General features: G+C 43.1%; 1 protein-coding gene across 1 annotated transcript in view; it reads left to right on the top strand.

Moving 5' to 3' along the window:
- mpped2a (metallophosphoesterase domain containing 2a) overlaps window positions 1-19934 on the top strand; it is a 55933-nt gene extending 35999 nt beyond the window's left edge. The window contains exons 4-6 of the mRNA XM_079554931.1: window positions 17365-17480; window positions 19479-19592; window positions 19680-19934. Coding sequence (XP_079411057.1) covers window positions 17365-17480; window positions 19479-19592; window positions 19680-19798 — 349 coding nt within the window. The 3' untranslated portion in view covers window positions 19799-19934. The remainder of the gene's footprint in view (window positions 1-17364; window positions 17481-19478; window positions 19593-19679) is intronic.
- The last annotated feature ends 635 nt before the right edge of the window (window positions 19935-20569 follow it).

Here is a 20569-nt window from a genome sequence, read left to right as displayed (position 1 = left end):
CCCTCTTGCTCTGTTGATCTGTTTCGTCTCAGTCTAAATAAACTCATGTGGGTCGAGCTAAAATTAGCCTCAGTTCGTTCTGCGGCAGCAAAAACCTTTGTCCTGGATTCGCTGCAGCATCGCCACAAGACTGAAGCAGGACTGAAGGCTGCAGGAGTTTTGAAAAGTGCAAGAGGTCAATGCATTTTACACAAACAGGAAGTTCAACAAAAGAGCACTTCCTGTATGACTTTATGAGCTTGGAGCCAACAATAACTGGGCACTGTTTCAGTCAGACAGAATAAGATGGTCTAGGTTGATTTCTCTCAAATTTAATCATAACTAGGGCATTCGATCCGCGATACATGGCTCACGATAACGATAACCGTATGAACCGCCGATACTGCCATAATCGATATATTGAACAAATAAAATGCATCACGATTATTAGAGAAACGTATACGATGTGTTTCCATGTGCATTATATCCCTTTTTCTTAAAAGAATAAGTGAATAAATGACTGACTTACTGCAAATGGGTCTATTGATCTGTCAGTGGCATCATTTTGGGGCCGATATTTGGATATTTTCAATATGGGCCGATATCGGCTCAGTCAGAGCTTTAAAATGAGCCCTCTCACAACTTCCCTCAGGGGAGCAGGGAAACATTGGGGAAAATAAGTCCCAAGTTTGTAACTTCATACATGTGTTTTATGTTTATGTTTTGCTTTTAATTTTGTCTTGCTGTGTTTTGGTTTTGGAATCTACTGATTTTTGTTTCAAACAAGCTCCCTCGCCCGCTGCAGTCACAGTTCAACACAGAGCTGTGCCAATTTTAATCCCAAAAGAAAACCTCCGCTTAAAGGGCCTATACGGAGTTTAAAAATGTTAAAATTAAGTATTTTCCTCCCCCTACATGTTCCAACAATGTCCTAATGTGTAGAATGAGCCCAGACCTGTTCACCACAACTGCGTCTAAAATCCTGCACTGTCACTAAAAACGGTGTTGCTTCGGCCCGAAGTGCCGTCATGCACGAGCTTAATATAGAAGGTGCAGTTACACATGTGACCTGAGGTGGCAGTAGTGAGTATAAAATGGCTAACTTGCGTCTAGCCCCTTTAAGACTGTAGTAAGTCTGTAAATATTTTTAAAATATGTATATTCATTGTTTTTATTTAAAGTGCATCAACAGACCCAAAAATATTACTGTAAAAAAAATCTGATCCAACACGATTTTTGATTCAAATAGATTATTTTGCCCAGTCTTAGTTTTAACACGGACATGTTTAGAAGTATCACACAAGGTTTATGGCTAAAACTATCAGTGGCTCATAATTGGCATCGGCCGTAGAAAAACCCACATCGGGTACATTGCGCAGTGTGGGGTAGCTACGACCTGGAGGCCTTTGAGTGCAAGTGAAGCTCCAGCCAAACAATAATGAAAAACAACTTCTGCTGTGCTCGTAATTGCTCCAACAATCAAAAGCTACAGCGCTCACGAGGTTAACCAGAGCTTTTTTCTCTATCGACTTTTCAAAATCAATAGATAAAAAGGTACAGATTTTCTTAAGCTTTGGTTTGGTGGAATTAGATTTTTTTTTATGGTATTTGGAAGATTAATATTAGTCTCTTCAATAACAGCTCGCAACGCCATATTGTTTACAGCAGCGAACCCCCCACGGCGCAATGCATTATGGTATTGCGCAAGTAGCGAGTTAGATATATTTCTATGATTGAAACCTTTACTATAATAATAAATGTTTAACTATAGGCTATTTGAGAGAGAAGAAATATTATGTCAAATTAAAAATGGCAATTTTCAATAACGGTCTTAAATTTTCCGTGACTAAAATGAAACTAGAAAACTGAACTGATGACTGAACTTCGCCCATGTTTAAGCTCCTATTTGTTTTTGCTTTAAGGTAATGTGAAGAATGTGTAAACCTGAGATTGTGTCGCCTCATGACGACCAGTTGACGATCACTGTGCAGCCCTTAACATTAATTGTCTGGAAAACTGCAATAGCTAATTTTCCCAAATGGGTCTCCCGATGTGTAGCCTGGGGTTTGGTCGGCTGAAGCGGTTCAAACAAATGCAGCCGGACAGAGTTTTTCGAGCGCAGAAACCCGCCTCTCGTTCAGACTGACATTAACCTTTGCAGAGGAATAAATGAATGACAAACGTACGGTTTCTAAATGACACATCTGCATCTCCCGAGAGGACGGCCGCCGCTCGCATCGGCCCAAAGGACGCGCTGAATCTTAATGGGGTTAATCTGAGATACTGTCTGAAAGAAGACGCAAGAGAGAGTAATGATGGACCGAACAAACCAGGGCAGGTGACAGTAGAAAAGGTTTTCATTCAGTCTGTGCTGGGCGGTTTTTCAATTGAAGGCATTTTATTTTGTCTCAGGAATGGAAGGCCAGATGGTATTTGAAGTGAGAAGGTGTGAGTGACTATTAACGCGGTCCAGCCACATCACACGCTTTTCTAGTTCTTTACAAAGACGTGGAGTCTGGAAAAAAGGTTTCCGATGGGTGTGATTGACAGGCAGATTTACCAATCACAGAAACGCACGGTACGAAGATACGGCAACTTATTGCATTCATTTGAAGAAAAAAAAGTTTCTGTTTTCACAAATAGTTTCTGTTTTTACGAGAAAAGTTTCTGTTTCAACGAGAATAGTTTCCATTTTTTTGAGAAAAGTTCTGTTTTTATGTGTAAAATAAATCCTGTTTTTCCGAGTAAAGTTATTTCTGTTTTAACGACTAAAATAAATCCTGTTTCAACAAGTAAAGTTCAGTTTTTAAGAGCAAAATGAATCCTGTTTTTCCGAGTAAAGTTTCTGTTTTTATGACCAAAAATGACTAAACCCAGGGGAGGTGACATGAGTGAGAAAGGGTCATTATGTCGGGCGTACTTGTGCGCCTGTGGTGAAGTTAGATGGACATTCAGATATCCTATTCAGATGTTCAACATAACGTTGACTGAATCCGACACTACTCACGGCTTTAGTTGGTCAAAAGCTAGCCTAGCCTTCGAATAAGCACTGCACAGGCCAGGGTAATGGTCTAGTGTGAGCCGGTAGGGAGAGATGCTTGTGATTACTACTTGCTGGCGGTGCTCAGTGATGGCTTTCCGCAGAACAACCGCTCTATTAAGGTGCCGTCAACAAATGACTATGCTAAACTCGATGGAAACTTTGTTTTAAGGGCATTTGTCCCACTTTAGAATATTGGGACGCCTTATGGGCCACTTGGCAAAGAGTTAGTACTAATTGTAAAGTGATTTGAGATCACTGGGTAAAATACCCATAAAGCAAAAAAAAAATACATATTGTTTTTCCATCGAGTTTAGTATAGTAATTTAGTATAGTAATTTGTTGACGGTCCCTCAATAGAGCGGAAAATGCCAGCACCACCGAGCACCGCTAGCATGGACTAAGCACAAGCCGCCTGTCAAGCATCTCTCCCCGCAGGCTCACGCTAGAGCACTACCCTGTACTGTTCTTGTTCAAAGGGGAGTTTTTGATCAACTCTAGCCGTGAGCAGTGTTTCTCGGGTTCAGTCAACGTAATGTTGGATATCTGAATAGGCTATCTGAATGTCCATCTAACTTCGTCACACAGACGCACACCCGACATAATGACCCTCACTCACGTCACCTACTGGGCTTAGTAATGTTGGTCATAAAAACAGAAACTTTTCTCATTAAAACAGAACCTATTCTCATTTTTTTCAAATGAATGCAACAAGTTGCCGTACGAAGACACTAAACATAACAAATAAAAATGGCTACACTCAGCTACAGCACCATAAACATGAAACAGCTTCTCTGTAGCTTGAAAAGATCACCTTAGCGAGGATAGGCTCTGGCTTTGCGTCTTGGTTAAACTCCAATGTAGCATAGCCTACTAGCATTCCTTAGCATGACGCTAACAACAACACATAAAAGTGATTAAAGCGAATGTCCCATTCATCTCCTGGTCTCATGTCAGTCTCAGACTCGCTCATCAACCTCTCTCTCTTCTGCATGTGTGCGTAACTGCTTGCTCTTGTTGCCGTGGCAGCGACAGCAGTTTGGAGACGTGACAGAGGCGAAAAAGAATACAATAGCTTTAAATTGATTTGCTCCATATGTTGTCAATTGTATCGCTTTTATACCATGATAGCAATTTTAGGCCTAATCACTGCTGGTCTACAGTCAGTGGATGTTCGTGAATGCACAGGCCATAAATATGAATAATGAGAATAAAAAGGCTGTGATTTATGAAGGAGGCAGTGGAGCTTTACTCTGAGGGATGATGCTGCAGCCAGGAGACTGCAGACCGGGACTAAACAAAGACTAAACCTGTCAGGCACATGTCCAGACAGTTAGAAATAAACATCATTTGTACAAGTTAAAAGCCGCAAATGAACAAGTAAACTGTTTGAACTTAATGAGGTGATTAAATTGTCAAATGGGATAAGGATGAAGCTTGTTACGGCTTATGATTTTGCTTATTATTCCGACTTATTTCCTTTTTGTTGAGACTTAAAACAAGCCGTTGTGAATCTGCAAATGGGAACCTCCCACTGACGCTTCATTAGTGATTAAAAATGTCGTTCAGTTACAGGAGGCAGCACAATAAAACCAAAGCTTGTTGTTTCCCTGGATAATTGGCAAGAAATGTATCCATCTGGCAAAACCTTGAGGACTTTTGTACTCACTTCATTTTGCTATTCTGTTTCCGTGCCAGAACAAACATTATTGATGATGAGGATGGATGGGATTAATTAAGTCGAACCACTGCTGGTGAAAACATTGATTTTTCATACAGGGGTCAATGTTTTGCTAGTTTTCTCCTTAATATCTTAGTTTTAATGTCAGAGAAAAGACTAAACTCTTTCTTTAAAATGTTTATTCTTTAAGTCAGAGATTTCCAGGAAGTAACTCCAACATGTCCTAAGACTCCACGCACAAGTTCATACACATTTCTGTAGCAAAACTTGTGTTCCACGACTCTGTTCAAATGTTTACTTTAGCTCCATTTATACAGCGATCTCACATTTTTCTAAACATACACTATATGCAGCCTGGTGCTATGTAAATGCCTTTAAAAAATGTTTATTATGTGAGATAAATTCTTGAAGGATATAAAATAGCTCATGATGGATTTTTTATAACCCTGCCCGTCAAAATGAAGGAGAGAAATTATCCCTAGCGAAACCACTGTACATGTATTATTGCGTTTCTTTTCTTTTTTTAGTCCAAGGGGGCGTGGTGTTGCGCAGTGAACAGCTGTAAACCCCCCTTTCCCATGGAAACATCGCAACATTTGAGATTTTAGCATTTCTCTGAGTTTTTAAATGGTTACAATCGGTGAGGGACGGCTGAGAAACATCCTGTTAAAGTCTTCAATCCGAGAACCAGGCTGTTTAAATGCACACAAAGGCAATCGATAACACGCCGTGTTTCAAAACGTGTCAACAATAATTGATTTGAAACCGAGATATTTAGGCATTTGCCTCTTCCCATAACGTTAGTGTCTGTGCAGAGAGGAGAGAGGAGTAGGAGAGTTAATCAGAAAGAGTGTTTCATAAATACGCAATAAAGCCTTGGTTTAGCTTAGATTTCTCAGGAATTGAGACACGTAGAATTAAACTGTTTTCACCTACGGAGAGCTTAGAGTCTCAGCTATCAACCGAGCAGTAGCATGTGTCCACAGCTATAACATAGAATACGCTGTGGTGCTACAAATATCATGAAAAATGGTCTGGATTGTTGGCACTCTACAGCTAAATCCCCAAAACAGCTCGGCACTCAATGTGTTAATTGTTTTAAAATGAAAATATTCCCCCCCTACCCTCCCTGTTCACCTGCAGCGTCTCGCCTTAAAAGTGAACTTGTCGCTGAAGTGGAGACAGAGTTTGACTCAGCAGAACCTCCTCCGTCAGTTCCCGGTGCAGTTGTGTGTTGGAGGATCGTCTCCCGCCCACGTTTCACATTAATGGCTTTTCAAAGTTACTCCCCGCGCTCTGCCCCCCGTCCGCTCTTATTCATCCAGCCTCTAAACGGCGGCGAGGGCACTTAGGAGGATGGGAAATATAAATAACTAATCGAGAAAAATCAGGTTTGGGACGACGGCACGAAGAGAATTTGGCGTGGCGGGTTCTGAATTACGCTAATGCACAGCTAATCAAGTCAGGTTTTAGAGGCTGTCAGGGCAATTACAGACACCCACTGACTTCACGTCGTCTTCACTACAGCCAGACGTCTCCTCCTCTAAGGACTCCTGCAGGGAAACAAGTTCAATGTAGAAACCTTTGCTGTAGATGCACATAAATATGAGCAATCTAACATAAGCCATCTGTTGTCTTCGTATGCAAATTAGGCCGTTTCTGGACGACTGAGAGCCCACAAGATACTGGAAATAATAGCTGTTCTAAAGTGAACACGGAAAAGGGAAAAAGTGGATCTTATTTAGTTTTTGAATGAACTGATAATTAGCGGTTTAATGGGTCAGCTATCTCACGGTTCGGTGCATCAAGGTGCAAGTGCAATATAAAATATATAATGAAATGGCCATATGTTCATCATTAGAGAGTATTTATAATCTCAGAATAAAATTAGCCACGCTTTCAGAGCTGCTTTATAATAGTGTGTCCCTGGGCTCATAACAAAATGGAAAACACAGTGCTCTAAAGTAAAGTAAGTTTCCCTTTCTATATATTCAGCAGCTAAAACAGCAGCGTGTTTGGGCTGCTCCTGGACAACATTCTGCTTGTGAGGCGGGTTATGACCATGATTGGATCTTGTGCATTTGTCTGCGCCTCTGACAATGCACGGTGCACTCGATCTATACGTTACAGCGGCCTGGTCATCTGCAGGAGAGCACTTTGAAAAGCCACGCACATTTCACGTGTTTTTTGAAGATTTGCCAAATCTTTCGTGCTACTCGTGGATACCAGGCAGGTCAGTGTTTGTGAATGAACAAGCGTGAGGAAAAAGGCCATCACGGCGAGATGTTGTACGTACTTCCTGGAAATCTCTGGCTCCAAGCGACAAAACGTCATCAAATAATCATCATAAAGGGAAAGTGTCAGTTTTTTATTTTTTATTCTGACATTAAAAGTGACATAGAAAGTAAGAAAATACAAAAAAAAAAAAAAGACCTAATCGCGCTCCATCCATCCATCCATCTTCTTCCACGTTGCCGGATCGTTGGGGCAGTCGTTGCACCTGCCCAAATCACATTGCACCAGCCAACCTAATCGCACTCAAATTAGATAATTAATTGACTTAAAAAGACTGTTTTTTCCTAATTTAAAGCAGAACTAAGTAACTTGTTTACCTCAATAAATCCTTTCCGTAGTTCCTCTGGGGGTAATACAAGTGTTAATGGGATGATTGGGGGGTCTTTCATCTCCGCTGGTGTCTCTGACCAGAAAACATAATTGCAACTTCGCTGCCCCCGGGTCGGAGCCACCAATGCACACTAATAGAATCATGAAGAAGAAGCTAACAGGCTAACGGGGAAAGCTAACTGCGGGCTATTTCCACTTAAACAGTATTTATAGCCACGTTAGAGTGAAAAAAATGCTCTCCATTGTATAATTGGATGTACAATATCCCTCTGTCCCTTCGCCTTTTCTGTCAGCGTAGTATTTACTCTCACGGACAATTAATGAGTAAAAAACCACAACATGCTACGACACCTGCAGTGGCGCTTATGGCCTCTAGAGTTACTTAGTACTGCTTTAAGTGTAAAACAAACTTGCCTCTGGGACAGTTTTCTTGAAATGTCCACACTCGCAGCGCCTCTGAAAGTGACTGTCGTTGCTGTAGACTTTGGGGTTCACCATTTTGAACTGAATCACTTTGCTGCTGATCTTTTGACCATAAGAACTGTGTAACTTAAGGTTACAAAAACAAGTCTTGCCTTAAACCCGGGAGGCATCAGTTCTCGCCTGTCACAATGGTGAGAACTGAAGTCATTGTTGTTGTTTTTGCCAGTTTATTTGCGAGTGGCAGAGTTTGCAGAGGGAGGTGTTCTCTGCAGATAACCTCAGGACAAAGGGCACAGGAAGGACGTGACTCTTAAACGGCTTAAAAATACAGAGACTGCACCTAAACAATGTGGTGGCGCCTCCAGGAGTTCAGGAAAATGCCCAGTTGTGATTATTTTGACTAGTATTGCTCAAATAGACCCAAGTAACAGCTATATCCGGTGGAGGGGAGGCTGTGCTCGCAATAGAGAGCAAAAAAGCCGGCAAGTCCAGTGGAATTTTTTTTTCTTAATCTTGAAGATAGTATAAAGTTAAAATGAATAAAACAGTCTTTGTGATTTGCTTTTTTCCTTTTTTTTCCTCCTTATATGGACCTGGTGTTATGAGATTTCTCATCCTGGTCAGGGGTCATCGGGAGCAGACATAGGGGTCAGAGGTCAAACTCAACAAAGAGGATTTACACACTGCCAATAAGAAAAGCAGGAAATGACACAAACTCTGCCCAGACTGAGGAGCGACGAGCTAACAGCACTTTAACAAGGACAGGCTTCTAGCACAAATATATCTCAGGCTTTGCCAACGGGAGTGTGGCGATGTGCTCTGCTTTGCAGAAGTCGTCGGTAACTAGCAGAGGGGAGAGACTCAAGTCATAAGACTTGACTGGCGGTGGCGCAGTGGTTCAATCTCTGGCCGAACAGGGAATTTTGTATGTTCTTCCCGTGTCTGTGTAGGTTTCCTCTACCACTAAAAACATGTGGGGGATGACAGATGTAAATGAGCCCGTGGCTACAATTTGTGTGTGAGACTCGAATCTACTTTGAGCAGGGGTAAATCTGAGCATAAAGGGGCTGAGGCACTGTAGGGGAACCAGTGAAACAGAAACTGTCAGAATAACCTAAAATCAAAATATTATCGTATATTTATCTTTCAGGCTGCGTGGAAAAGCAGCTCATGTTTAAAAAAATGTTGTTGTTTTTTTCTGAAGTAGGCTCCCTGTCCCCGTCTTATGTTTTTTGTTTTTTTAATCGTAGTGAAGCTTAAATGGTCAAGTGGACTGGGTTTGGAGGAGTTGATGACGTTTCGCTTCTATTCACCGAACCTTCCTCTTAGCTCTTATGGTCAGTATGTGACCCTGTACCCAAACCAGAGTGGTGTTATAGAAGACTCAGACCCCTCTCTGGAGGAGGGAACAAGACTGACCACACCCACCTATTCACTATCAATTAATCTTCATGCTCTGCTGCTGAGACAGCCCATTAGTATTAACAGAGAGGAGTCGTTCACCTGGTGTCAATAGGCCGTTATAGAAAGGGGATAAGGCATGGCTCAGTCCCCCAGAGGGAGAGTTAGGTCTAACTCCGATGTGTATGACTTGACGTGACTTGCTGACTGTAGTGTGACTTGACTTGACTCCATGACCGACTGATTTGGACTTGCAATTAATGACTTAAGGCTCATTCATACTTCACGACACTGTACCCAAGCCATTTACCCCCACCTCTGGTAACCAGCTAAATCCAGCACGGTGGCTCAGTGGTTAAAGTGCTTTATTTATCTTTATTATACATGTACAATGAAATGTGTCCTCTGCATTTGACCCATCCTTCAATGCCACTGAGGCAAACCATCAGGAGCAGAGGGCGAGCGCAGTCTCCTGGCCTCCTCATGGAGGATTCCTATTGTAAACTCCACACAGAGGTCTGCATGGTCTGGGGATTCAACCCTTCACTTTCTGTGAAGCGAAAGCCCTAAAGACTCTAAATGGTGGCTCAGTGGTTAGTGCTCTTGCCAACAGCAAGCAACAGACTCTTTTATTTAGTTTATTGTGACATAATCCACATATTTACAAAAAGACATTCTGAATTTGAACTCTCGATATTTTTGAGGAGGGACAGAGTGACGTGACAGATGTGAACAATGAGAAACCAGAGAACACAGAAACCATGGACTAAATCTGTACTAAAGACCCCGGAGCCGAGGAGCAGGGGTTAAGTTACTGCCTGTGCCCCTGACCCGGTGCAGCCCGACAGACAAAGACCAGGGAGGAGCAGCTCACCTACTTTTCCTGACATTTTCAAAGACGTTTCTCCTGGATTCTCAGTTTCTGTCGGACACAGAGCAGAGGGAGCAGGTCACGATACCGCCGTTACATTTGACCTGAGTGAACCGGGACAGAACAAAGACCAGGGAGGAGCAGAGGATACTGTTCTGACAGAGAAACCTCACTGTACGAGAGGCCAAACACAGGGCTGCAGGCAGAGCGAGATCTATACTTGAGTCCAAATTTAAACTTTGAAGCTTCTAGGTAAAAGTGGCGACTGAAACGCACATTTCGAGTGTTAGTGCTTCAACAGAGGGAGAAGGGAGCGGTTTGGAGTGGACTGGACATTGGGTGCATAGCAGTGGAGTTTTGGTTGTGGAAAATCCCGTCCGGAAAAGGTCCTATAGATAAAAATACTGTCAACCAGAGTACCAGCACTTCACAGTTCAACAGTCTCCTGGCCTGTGGAATGATGCTGTTGCAGACCCTCACATGCTGAGGGCTGGGTACCATTCATTTTGTTTCGATACCACTACTTCAACAATACATGTTTTTCAGTACCGGTGTCTTAACAGTACTTTTTTCTATACCTGTGTCATTTTAATTGAATTAGAATAACCTGGATATAATAAAGTATTGTTCAGGAGAAAACCCTAAAGCAGGGCAACAGAGAGAACACGGGCCACAGTAGCATTACTGGTAACTTCATTTTTTCAGCACAATTTCCACTTACGCAGCGATAAAAAGAGAGGACATTATTACCTCCTGAGCTGCAGGGGCAGATCAGATCCACACCACAGTTTCTTTCAGATAAACGTTTTTTAACATGAGCTCCGTTTTTCACACGTCAAAGATCTTTACACAGTGAGATCTCTCTCCAGTGTTGGGGAGTAACGGAAAACATGTACTGCCGTTACGTATTTAGAATAACTGACTGTATTCCGGTACAGTTACTCTTTATGCTGGGTTTAGACATAGGCGCGATGCGTTATGAATGGCATTTTTCCGTCATTTGGGACGTTCGTAACATGACTTCACGCATCTTAATGGGATTCTTTGACAAAGTTTTTGTCAAAAAATGTTGTCTTTATAGAGTTTCCTAACATTGTTCAACCCATGTGTACTGTTGATAACATCACCTCAAGCATCACACATAACCTGTAAACATGGTCACGGTGTTCATAATGATAATGCATCGGTTTTATATAGCGCTTATCTGGAGACTCGAAGACGCTTTACATTGCAGATTCATTCACTCCATTAGGGCTGCAACTAACGATTATTTTGGTAATCGATTAATCGACCGATTATTTTTACGATTAATCGATTAATCGCTTGGCTGTGAAAGGTGCATGGAAATTGTATTTTTTTCAATTTTTTTATCACATAAAGCTAAAGTGGCGCCGCTTGAGAACACGTGGATGGAGTAAACTTAAAGTAAACGTTTGTAGGAGGCTCCTTGTGCTAATTCTGTTTTCTGATTGGACGAGACAAAGACAGATATTTATGAAATTTACGATGTACAAAACACTGCAGACCCTCACTTTAAAAACAAAGTAGGTTTTCATCAACATTACATAATTGTCATGTCTTTTTTGCTCAATTTTAGTCTGTGTTTACTAGAAAACGATTAATCGATTACTGGAATAGTTGACAACTATTTTAGTAATCGATTAGTTGTCGATTAATCGATTAGTTGTTTCAGCCCTACACTCCATACTTATTGGTGGTAAGCTACTGTTGTAGCCACAGCTGCCCTGGGATAGACTGACAGAAGCCATTGGCTCCTCCCACCACCACCAACCCCTCACTCACACACTGCATTCACCCAGGCTTCCCTTTGTTCCCAAACACCGAGTACCAACCAGGCCCTTCCTGCTTAGCGTCGAGGTCTGACGGGACCAGGCATAGTACTTTATTTCATTACTTGAGTAAAAGTACATACATGTTGATCTCATTATGACTCAAGTCATAGGCCTGACATATTCAAAGCAGAAATACACATCTGTTTCAATAAGATTCCTCTCTGTCATGAGTCAGTGACATTGACATCACATCTGCACAGCGCCACCTACTGTTCATAGACTGTACATTACTAGGGTTTCAAAAAACTCAAGTGAAGTACTGTGCTGTAGTACATGTACTCTGTTCCTCTTTAGTTCCACAGTGTGGCTTTTATCCTGTACTGTCTGCAGTCTGTTCCTGTGTGTTGGTAATGGTCTTACACCTGCTGTGCACCTGCTCTGTCGTCTGTGCAGCTGCATCCTCTCTGCTCTGAACGCCGCCGTCTCCCTCTGATCCCTCCGGACGCCGTAAGACCTCGCTCAGACCTCGCTCAGACCTTTTAGACCCACCTCTAAACCAGGTCAGCGCTCGGACCATGACCCGGAGCAGACGCATTAATCTTCGCTCCTGCGCTGGTCCCGGGCCGGTCCTCTGAAGGTGGGCCACGGCTGAAGCTCCATTTATCACAGCGCTCCAGGGAGACGCCAAAGGATTTAATAACCAGAGCGAGATAGGCCTAAAACAATGGACTACAGCCACTAAACCAGCACTGTTGTTGTTGTCCCTGGGCCAAAGGGTTATCAGGGTTTACACAGGCAGCAGCAAGTCAAAAGTAAAGGAAGGTATTACGCAAAATCAACACTTTTTTTTAGATCTTTTACAAGTTTACAAGTCACGCATCTTTGGACCTCCCAGTGGCTGTTCTTTACAGGGCAGCCTCAGCTCAGAGAAAACTCCTGATGTGTGTATATTTCTCTATTTATTGGATGAAACTTTACGTGGTGTGTTTTTAAGTACTGAAGTGGACTAACATGTTAAAGTTTTAGCTTTTTGTTAAGGACAGCCACTGGGGAAGATTCAAAGATAAGTCAAAGATGCGCAAACAACATTGTAACATAATAAAAAGCAATTTTATACTCACTTTATACAACACAATGGTTATACCATATTTAACTTACTGTGTGGAAATTTGGGGCTCAACCTGTAAAACGTATATACAGCCACTGTTCATTCTACAAAAACGGGCTCTGAAAACAATACATAATGTTAGATATAGAGATCCATCGAATCCACTCTTTATTAAATGTAATTTACTAAAATTTGAGGATATAGTAGACTATAATATCCTCCAGGTTTTGTATAAAGCAAATAGAAAAATATTGCCAGTGAACATCCAAGAAATGTTTGAGAAAAGAGAAAGTCACTATAATCTGAAAGGAACAGACATCTTTAACAAACCCAGGTTCAATTCTAAAGCAATGGAACAAGCTGTTACAGTGACAGGAATCAGTTTATGGAATAAACTCCAGAAAGAAGTGAAAAAGTCAGAAACTCTCCTGGAGTTTAAAAAACACATAAAAGCTACAATGTTAAAAAAGTATGAAGTATTTGGACATGAATAATGTGGGATATTTGATTTGAACAAACATGATTACGACGGTTTGTTTCTTTTTGACCATTTGTAAACATTCAAGAATACGAAGGTTCTGTATTTTATATATTGAAAAAACTGAATATAGAATACAAAAACATCTGTTAATACTGTAAATATATATATATAAATAAATAAAATGAAATGAAAAATGAATTTTTCATAATACCCACTCTTCCATCAAACGGAGGAGTGAAGGGAAATGTTGACATTTAACTTTGACACATTTTGGAAACATTTGAGCCAAAAAAAAAAATTCAGTCCCAACTGCAGCCGAATTGAGCATAGTTTTTGGATATTTGATGAACATTTGCAGTAGAAAATAGTGAAGCACTCTCCTTATTTTGTAACAACCTTTGAGTGAAAAAGCCAGTCATTAACAGCCTTAGATCAGACAGTCCGCTGCCTGTATAAACCGTGCTTTAGTCCATTATCAGTCTCGTGTTTAGTGTGTGTAATTCCCGCTCGGTCCACACTCCTCCTCCGCTTCGTTAAGGACTAATTGAATATCGACGTTCTTTCGTTCGTCCTAAATGGTTTTGGTCAGAGGTTTTAACCCGCACCGTCTCCCCGGGGGCATGCTGGGTAATGAGAGGGTTGCCATGGAAACCGAGAAAGGGAGAGAGAGAGAGAGGGATTTTAATGATTGTGGATGAGACGAGGTTGATTTCGGTCTCGATTTAGTCCTGAACCCTGGGAGAGCGCAGTGTGTTTTTCATGCTCCTGGTCACACCTCAGTGATCTGGAGCTGGAGGAAAGGAAACGAGGAGCTAGGAGACAGGAAACGAGAGGAGGGATGGAGGAGCAGTGGTGGCAGTGCCTGGTTTGACCGATTCAGTGTCTGATGACAGAGGTTTGTTGTTCATACCTAGGGCTGAGTACCATTAAACGATACCATATAGATGGTAGATATATATATATATATTTTTAAGTATTTTAGCATAGGTATCATTCAGGTATCAGTATTGAGGAAATAAAAAGTAAAAGTACCCTGCCCTATTCATAACCAGCCAGACTATACTCTCCTCTCTTTATTCTTAACAGGAGAGTAGTCTGGACACCAAGCCGCGAGAAGCAGCTTCAAGCCGAGGCGGGACTTATGCTTATTAGCCAATCAGAGGACGTAACGGATGTGGAGCGACCGATCCAAAAAATAACAATTAGCCATCAGTGTGTTCTCTTGTTTCTCTAAATTGCAGAAAATTAAGCAAGACTCCACTGAAACTGATGTAAAACTCAGGCTGAAGGTGTTTTTTTAGTCTGTAAAAAAAAATATATATATAGAAAGAAAAAAAAAATTGAAGCTAATTCACATCTTTCAATTTCCCTCCTGGGAAAAGTAAAGTTAATTGTGTCATGTGATAGTTTTGATCCTACAGTGATAAACGCCCTTCAGAGAGTAAATATTAAGGTTATATTGTGTAAAATAATGAAATGGTAAGCAAGTAAAGTAAATATACATAAATATACTTTGAACCGTTCAGGGTGCGATTTCATTTGGATTTCAAAGGATGTGAAATGTGATGTTGCATTTCTCAAAGGCATGATGTCATGATGAGAGCCCATTATGAAGGCACAAGCACTGGTGTTTAGGCCTTGTTTTGTTGTACAAAAGTCCTGGAGTTGGATAATGGGAGAGTGTCCTGGTGGAGTGGATGTGTTTCCCGGCTCAGGTCTGCAGACTGTGGGGGAGGTGCAGATGAAGCGCGGCTGCATTCATCACATTAATCAGAGACAGAGGAAGACTGATCATCTCTGCTCCGTCTGCTCGTATGGATTTATGAACTCTGCAGCAGCCAATAACACCGAGAAATACTCCGACTGGAGCACAGGTCTAGACCGGGTTTAGATCTACCTTTATGTTCACTGCAGCTGATACGAGGGACGCAGCAAGTCACACCAACAATCTGCACATTTATTTCTTCAGATTTGCAAACATATATAACAGGATTGAGGGAAATAAATGTGTGTAATTTCAGCATACATTCTGAGTCCCCTATATCACTCTTACCCTTGTAAGAATAACCTGAATTACTTTTTACTTCATAATAGCGGGCATTTTTAAAACCGTCAAACAGCACATCCTCACTCATATCATGACATTTTTAAACGGGTAGTATTCTGCAATACTTTTTAGAGCAGATTATCATGTTGGTGTTGTTCCTTCATCAATGGTTATTGATGAAGGAACAACACCAGAGCGGCGCTGCTGCGGGGGAGGCTGGAGGACACAGGGGTGGATGGACATCTAACTGCATGGACCATTGACTACCTCACAGACCGACCACAGTACGTGCGGCTACACAGATGTGAGTCTGAGCTGGTCGTCTGCAGCACCGGGGCCCCTCAGGGTACTGTCCTCTCACCGTTTCTCTTCACCATCTACATGTCGGACTTCACATACAACACAGACAGCTGTCATCTGCAGACATTCTCCAACGACTCCACCATCGTGGGCTGTGTGTCGGAGGGGAACGACCTGGAGTACCGGTCAGTTATCATGGACTTTGTGAGACGAAGGAGATGGTGATCGACTTCAGGAGGAAGACACTACCGCACACACCGCTGAACATCCAGTGGGAGGACATTGAGGTGGTGGATGGGCTGGGTGTTCACCTCAACAATAAACTGGACTGGTCCCACAACACCAACACCCGGTACAAGGAGGGCCAAAGTCTGTGGTAGCCTCTGCTATCCACTCTGCTGCCGTGTGCTGGGCCCCGGGCAGCACCATCAGACCGGCACTGCTGCGCGGGCTGCCAAATCTACGTACAATAATCTCTGTATCTGCGGTACTTCATCTGGTACTTCATCAACCACTTACACTGTGACTGTAAACCTTGCACTGCCAATGCTGACCAGGAGACCCCTCCCTGAGATGGTTCATACGGCTGTAACAATGTTATTCTCTGAGCGATAGGAAGCCAATGCAGAGACCGGAGCACTAGACTAATATGGTCGTATTCCCTGGTTCTGGATGTTCTGCAGCTCTCAAAGAGAGTGATATAGACATTATTCCTCTCATCTTGGCAATGTTTTTGCTCTGATTTATGTTCAGGTTTGAGTCTATGATTTCTCCTAGATTTCTAACCAGATTTTTCAGTCCCAGGTTCAATTCCTCTCTGTGTAGAGTTTGCATGTTTCTCTCCCCATGTCTGGATGGGTTTCCTTTGGCTGCTCCGGTTTCCCCCATCAACCGAAAACATGCACAATAGGTTAATCAGGCTCCACATCTGGGGATGGGTCCCTGGGCACTGCACTGCGGTCGCCCACTGATCCTACAGGCTTCAGCAGCATCGAAGGATGAGTGGAATGCAGAGGACAAGCTTCCCTACAGGGATAATAAACTATACTTTAATTTTAACCTTATTATTACCAAAGACCTGCCAAAAGCAGACCACCCAGCCTTTAATACTGCACTTAAGCTTCAAACCGGTTGTCGTCTCGTCCCCAGTCCCAGAGTGAGTCTCAGTTTAGTGGAGCTGAAGTGAATGATACCACAGGGAACAGTCGCTCATCGATATCTGCGGCCGGAGGAGAGGGACAGGGAGGTGGGGGGACAGGGAGGGGGGGGGGACAGAGGTCTGTGTGAGAGACGGGGCTGTCGCTGGATCAATACGAACTCCACACACGTGAAGCGCCTCAGAGGAGCTGCTGCTTTTCTGAATTTCTGGATGCTTTATCGAGCGCAGGCCACACGCATGCGAACGGACAGCTGGATCGATCAGCTGTTTAGTTTTATCTTGCACCGTGAAGGAGCAGGCGACGGTAGATCGGCTCATTCTCTAAGCCAGTGGTTCCCAACCTGGCGGAACGGGCAGAGAGAGGGTCCATGGAGCTTTGTGAATGTCAGATTTACCATGAATGAAAGGGACTGGTCTGTGAAAAGCTCTGCTCACGTTCTCTGTGTGTTCTTTCAGGACTCCGTGGTTTAACGGCTGGGCCTTCAACTTACCGCGAGGTCAGTCTCTGCTCGACAAGTGGAACCAGATCCCAGAGGGCATCGACATCCTCATGACGCACGGACCTCCGCTCGGTACGACATACATCATACACACGCTATTGGGTTGAAATAATCAAATGTGCTCAATCATGTAGACATTAAGGCGAGACGGTGCAGGTGACGTGGTCAGGGCTGAGCTGGTTCTGAGGTCTTTCCCACGCTTTCATAAATACTGACATGTTTGGTATCCATGTGTAACCCGAAAGGCTGTGACCGAGATGATGCTGTAATCCAAATATGGTCATTTTCCTTTGTTGGAGACAGCAGCGGCTAAAGACTGGAGATATATACACAGGGCGCATGTGCAGACAAAGGGACTAAACTTCAGGGCCGTTTTCATTCCACTCTTTAACAACATGTCTACTGTAGTCGCTCCATAAGGCTCCACGCTTTTTACAGACTTGGAGTCAACAGTTGGTAGGAGGTTTTTCTCTGTGCCTCTGGGTGCCCTGATGAAGACTCACCTCAAAGGCATCAAACTTTTTCTATAAACGCAATAAGCCCATTTCTCTCAAATATTGTTCACAAATCTGTCTAAAACTGTATTTGTGAGCACTCCTCCATCCCCCCCACAGCGGTGGCATATGGAGATGCTGATTAGACACGTGAATATTGCACAGGTGCCATAGGCTGTCTACAATAAAACACTCTGAAATGTTGATAGGATTCTTGATCGGATGCTCTGGATCAGCATAATACAGTACGCAGCGTGTTCCATTTCCTGCCAATATCTAGCAACTTCTCACAGCTTTGAGGAGTGGACCAACCTGATCAGCTCTCTGGAGGAGGTGTGCTGCTCTGAGGGAGACAAATGGTGTCAATGGTGGCGACAGACACGAGTTTAACATGCTCAGATTGAAGTATGAGCCCTGGCGATGGTTTCTCTGTCTCTGCGGCTTCTCTCGTCCCTCCCAACAAAAAGTTTACAGCACTCTCCCTGTCTGTCACAGCCCAGACCTGCGTCTCTGCCTCTGCAGGATGGTTAAAAGCCTGTGTTGCGTCTTGGTGAGCTTTTGGCTTGTGGCTGTGGTCCATAACTTTTTTCCTTGAAGCCCACCCTGCACATACCATTGGTCACTACAAATGTATCAAAACATGGAAATTATAGCTAGTAAGTGTTTATTTCAACCAAATGAAAATGGAGTCTTTAATGCACCTGTGGTCCTTTCTCAGTCATATTTGATGATTATAACCTGACCCTCTGACCAGGCAAAGCGTGCACCCCCCTGCAATCTCAGGTGCCCCCCAGGTTGGGCATGACTGGCGATATTCTATCGTCTAATGACGGCACCGCTGCGAGGGGGGATGGAGCAGTGACTGAAGGTTCCTCTGTTGCTCAAAGGTTTCAGAGACTGAGTTCATTAACTTTACTATATCAAAGGTGATGTTGTAGGGCAGGGCAAAGCTTGGGAAAAATATAATCACGATTATTTTCCCCATATAGATCGATGGACTCAATTTTCAATTCAAACACACAAACAGCCTCAAAAAAGTGTGAATGTCTGAAGAATGTCAGAAGCAGACAGTGAGAGCCTCACAAGACCATGACTTCAGATAGTTTAGCGCTAACAACTTCATATATGTAAAGAAAAGCTAGCAAACAGTGCATTTATGAGTATAAAAGACGATCAAACTTACAATTCACTGTCAAAAGTCCAGCTAATCCACGGGTGCAGCCTCAAAAATATCCCACATGGTCCAAATACAGCTCTCGTCCTGATCGTCTGACAGTTTCTATTTGCCCATTGACGAGTTAGTGCGAGTTTGTAGCTGGTTTTAGACTTAAATTCACCAGATCCTCTCTTGTCGCTGTGGTTTGCCTCCCTGTTTGTCCACGTGATTCCCTGGGCTTGACCTGACAGGCACATCAGAGGGATTCAGACTTTTTTCCAAAATGCTGGCTAGTTCTCCTATCGATTAAAACACACCTCGTGATTATTCAGATTGACCTTTATTAAAGTCGGTTAGATTAAAATTGGATGAATCGCCCAGCCCTACGGTCTAATCTGAATTGTGCTTTTGTATTGATAGGTTTCAGAGACTGGGTTCCGAAGGAGCTGCAGAGAGTGGGCTGTGTGGAGCTGCTCAACACGGTCCAGAAGAGAGTCCGGCCCAAACTCCACGCCTTCGGAGGCATCCACGAAGGTAAGCAATCAGCTCAAGCGTCGCCACGGGAGTTCCGCCAGGGCAGCTGTGGCTTCGCGAGTCGCTGACCTCCGCCTCTTGTTTCAGGTTACGGCCTGATGACGGACGGATTCACCACGTTTGTGAACTCCTCCACCTGCACCGTCAGCTTCCAGCCCACCAACCCGCCCATCGTGTTCGACCTGCCCAACCCGCCCGCCACATGAGGACACGCCCCTTACAGCAGGACACGCCCACTTACACCATAACCCCACCCCTTAGCACCGGGGAAAAACGACAGCGTCTGCACGAGTTACGACTTCAGAACTTTAAATCTCTGCGATTCCTGCGTCTTTTCACATCGAGTTCAACGTCTTCGCCCACTGCACACGAAGCCCGACTTTTCTTTTTCTTATTGAATCACAGGTGAGACAGGCACATCATTACAAGCTTCACTGGTGGAATTTCTGGTATTTATTTTTGATTTTAAAGGCAATTTCTATTTTTTACGCATCCACTGGAAATATTGCATTCATTAGCAATACCCAAATTTTGATATGTGGCCAACGGAATAATGTTTTGCGTGTCCACAGAGATTTCGGATGATGATGAGGAAAATGATCTGTGTATTTTAGGAGGACCGGTCAGTCTTGGGTCTCCTAGTCTCTTTACTGTTTTCTGTTATTTTTGATTATATCGCATATTGTCTGATACAAAACAACAGAAAACACTCCCTCACAGGCCAAACCCAACCTATTAAAGGGTCAAGTTCAGCACGTGGACCCCACTTTCGAGACTAGGGTGCTTATTATTCACTCTCCGCACTATATAGAACTTACACAGGCTGCAGCAAGTCAAATTCACTGCTGTTTAACGCCGAAATAAAATATTTTATCACAGAAGATCAGAGCATTTGTCATTCCTAAACGTATTCCACACAAAAAAACAGTGGAATGATGGAGAAAATCTGAAATGGGGCACTTGGAACAAAGATTTGT

The sequence above is a fragment of the Gobius niger genome (assembly GCF_951799975.1).
Source record: "Gobius niger genome assembly, chromosome: 4".
NCBI classification, from domain to species: Eukaryota; Metazoa; Chordata; class Actinopteri; order Gobiiformes; family Gobiidae; genus Gobius; species Gobius niger.
This window is presented reverse-complemented; position numbering and strand designations above follow the sequence as displayed.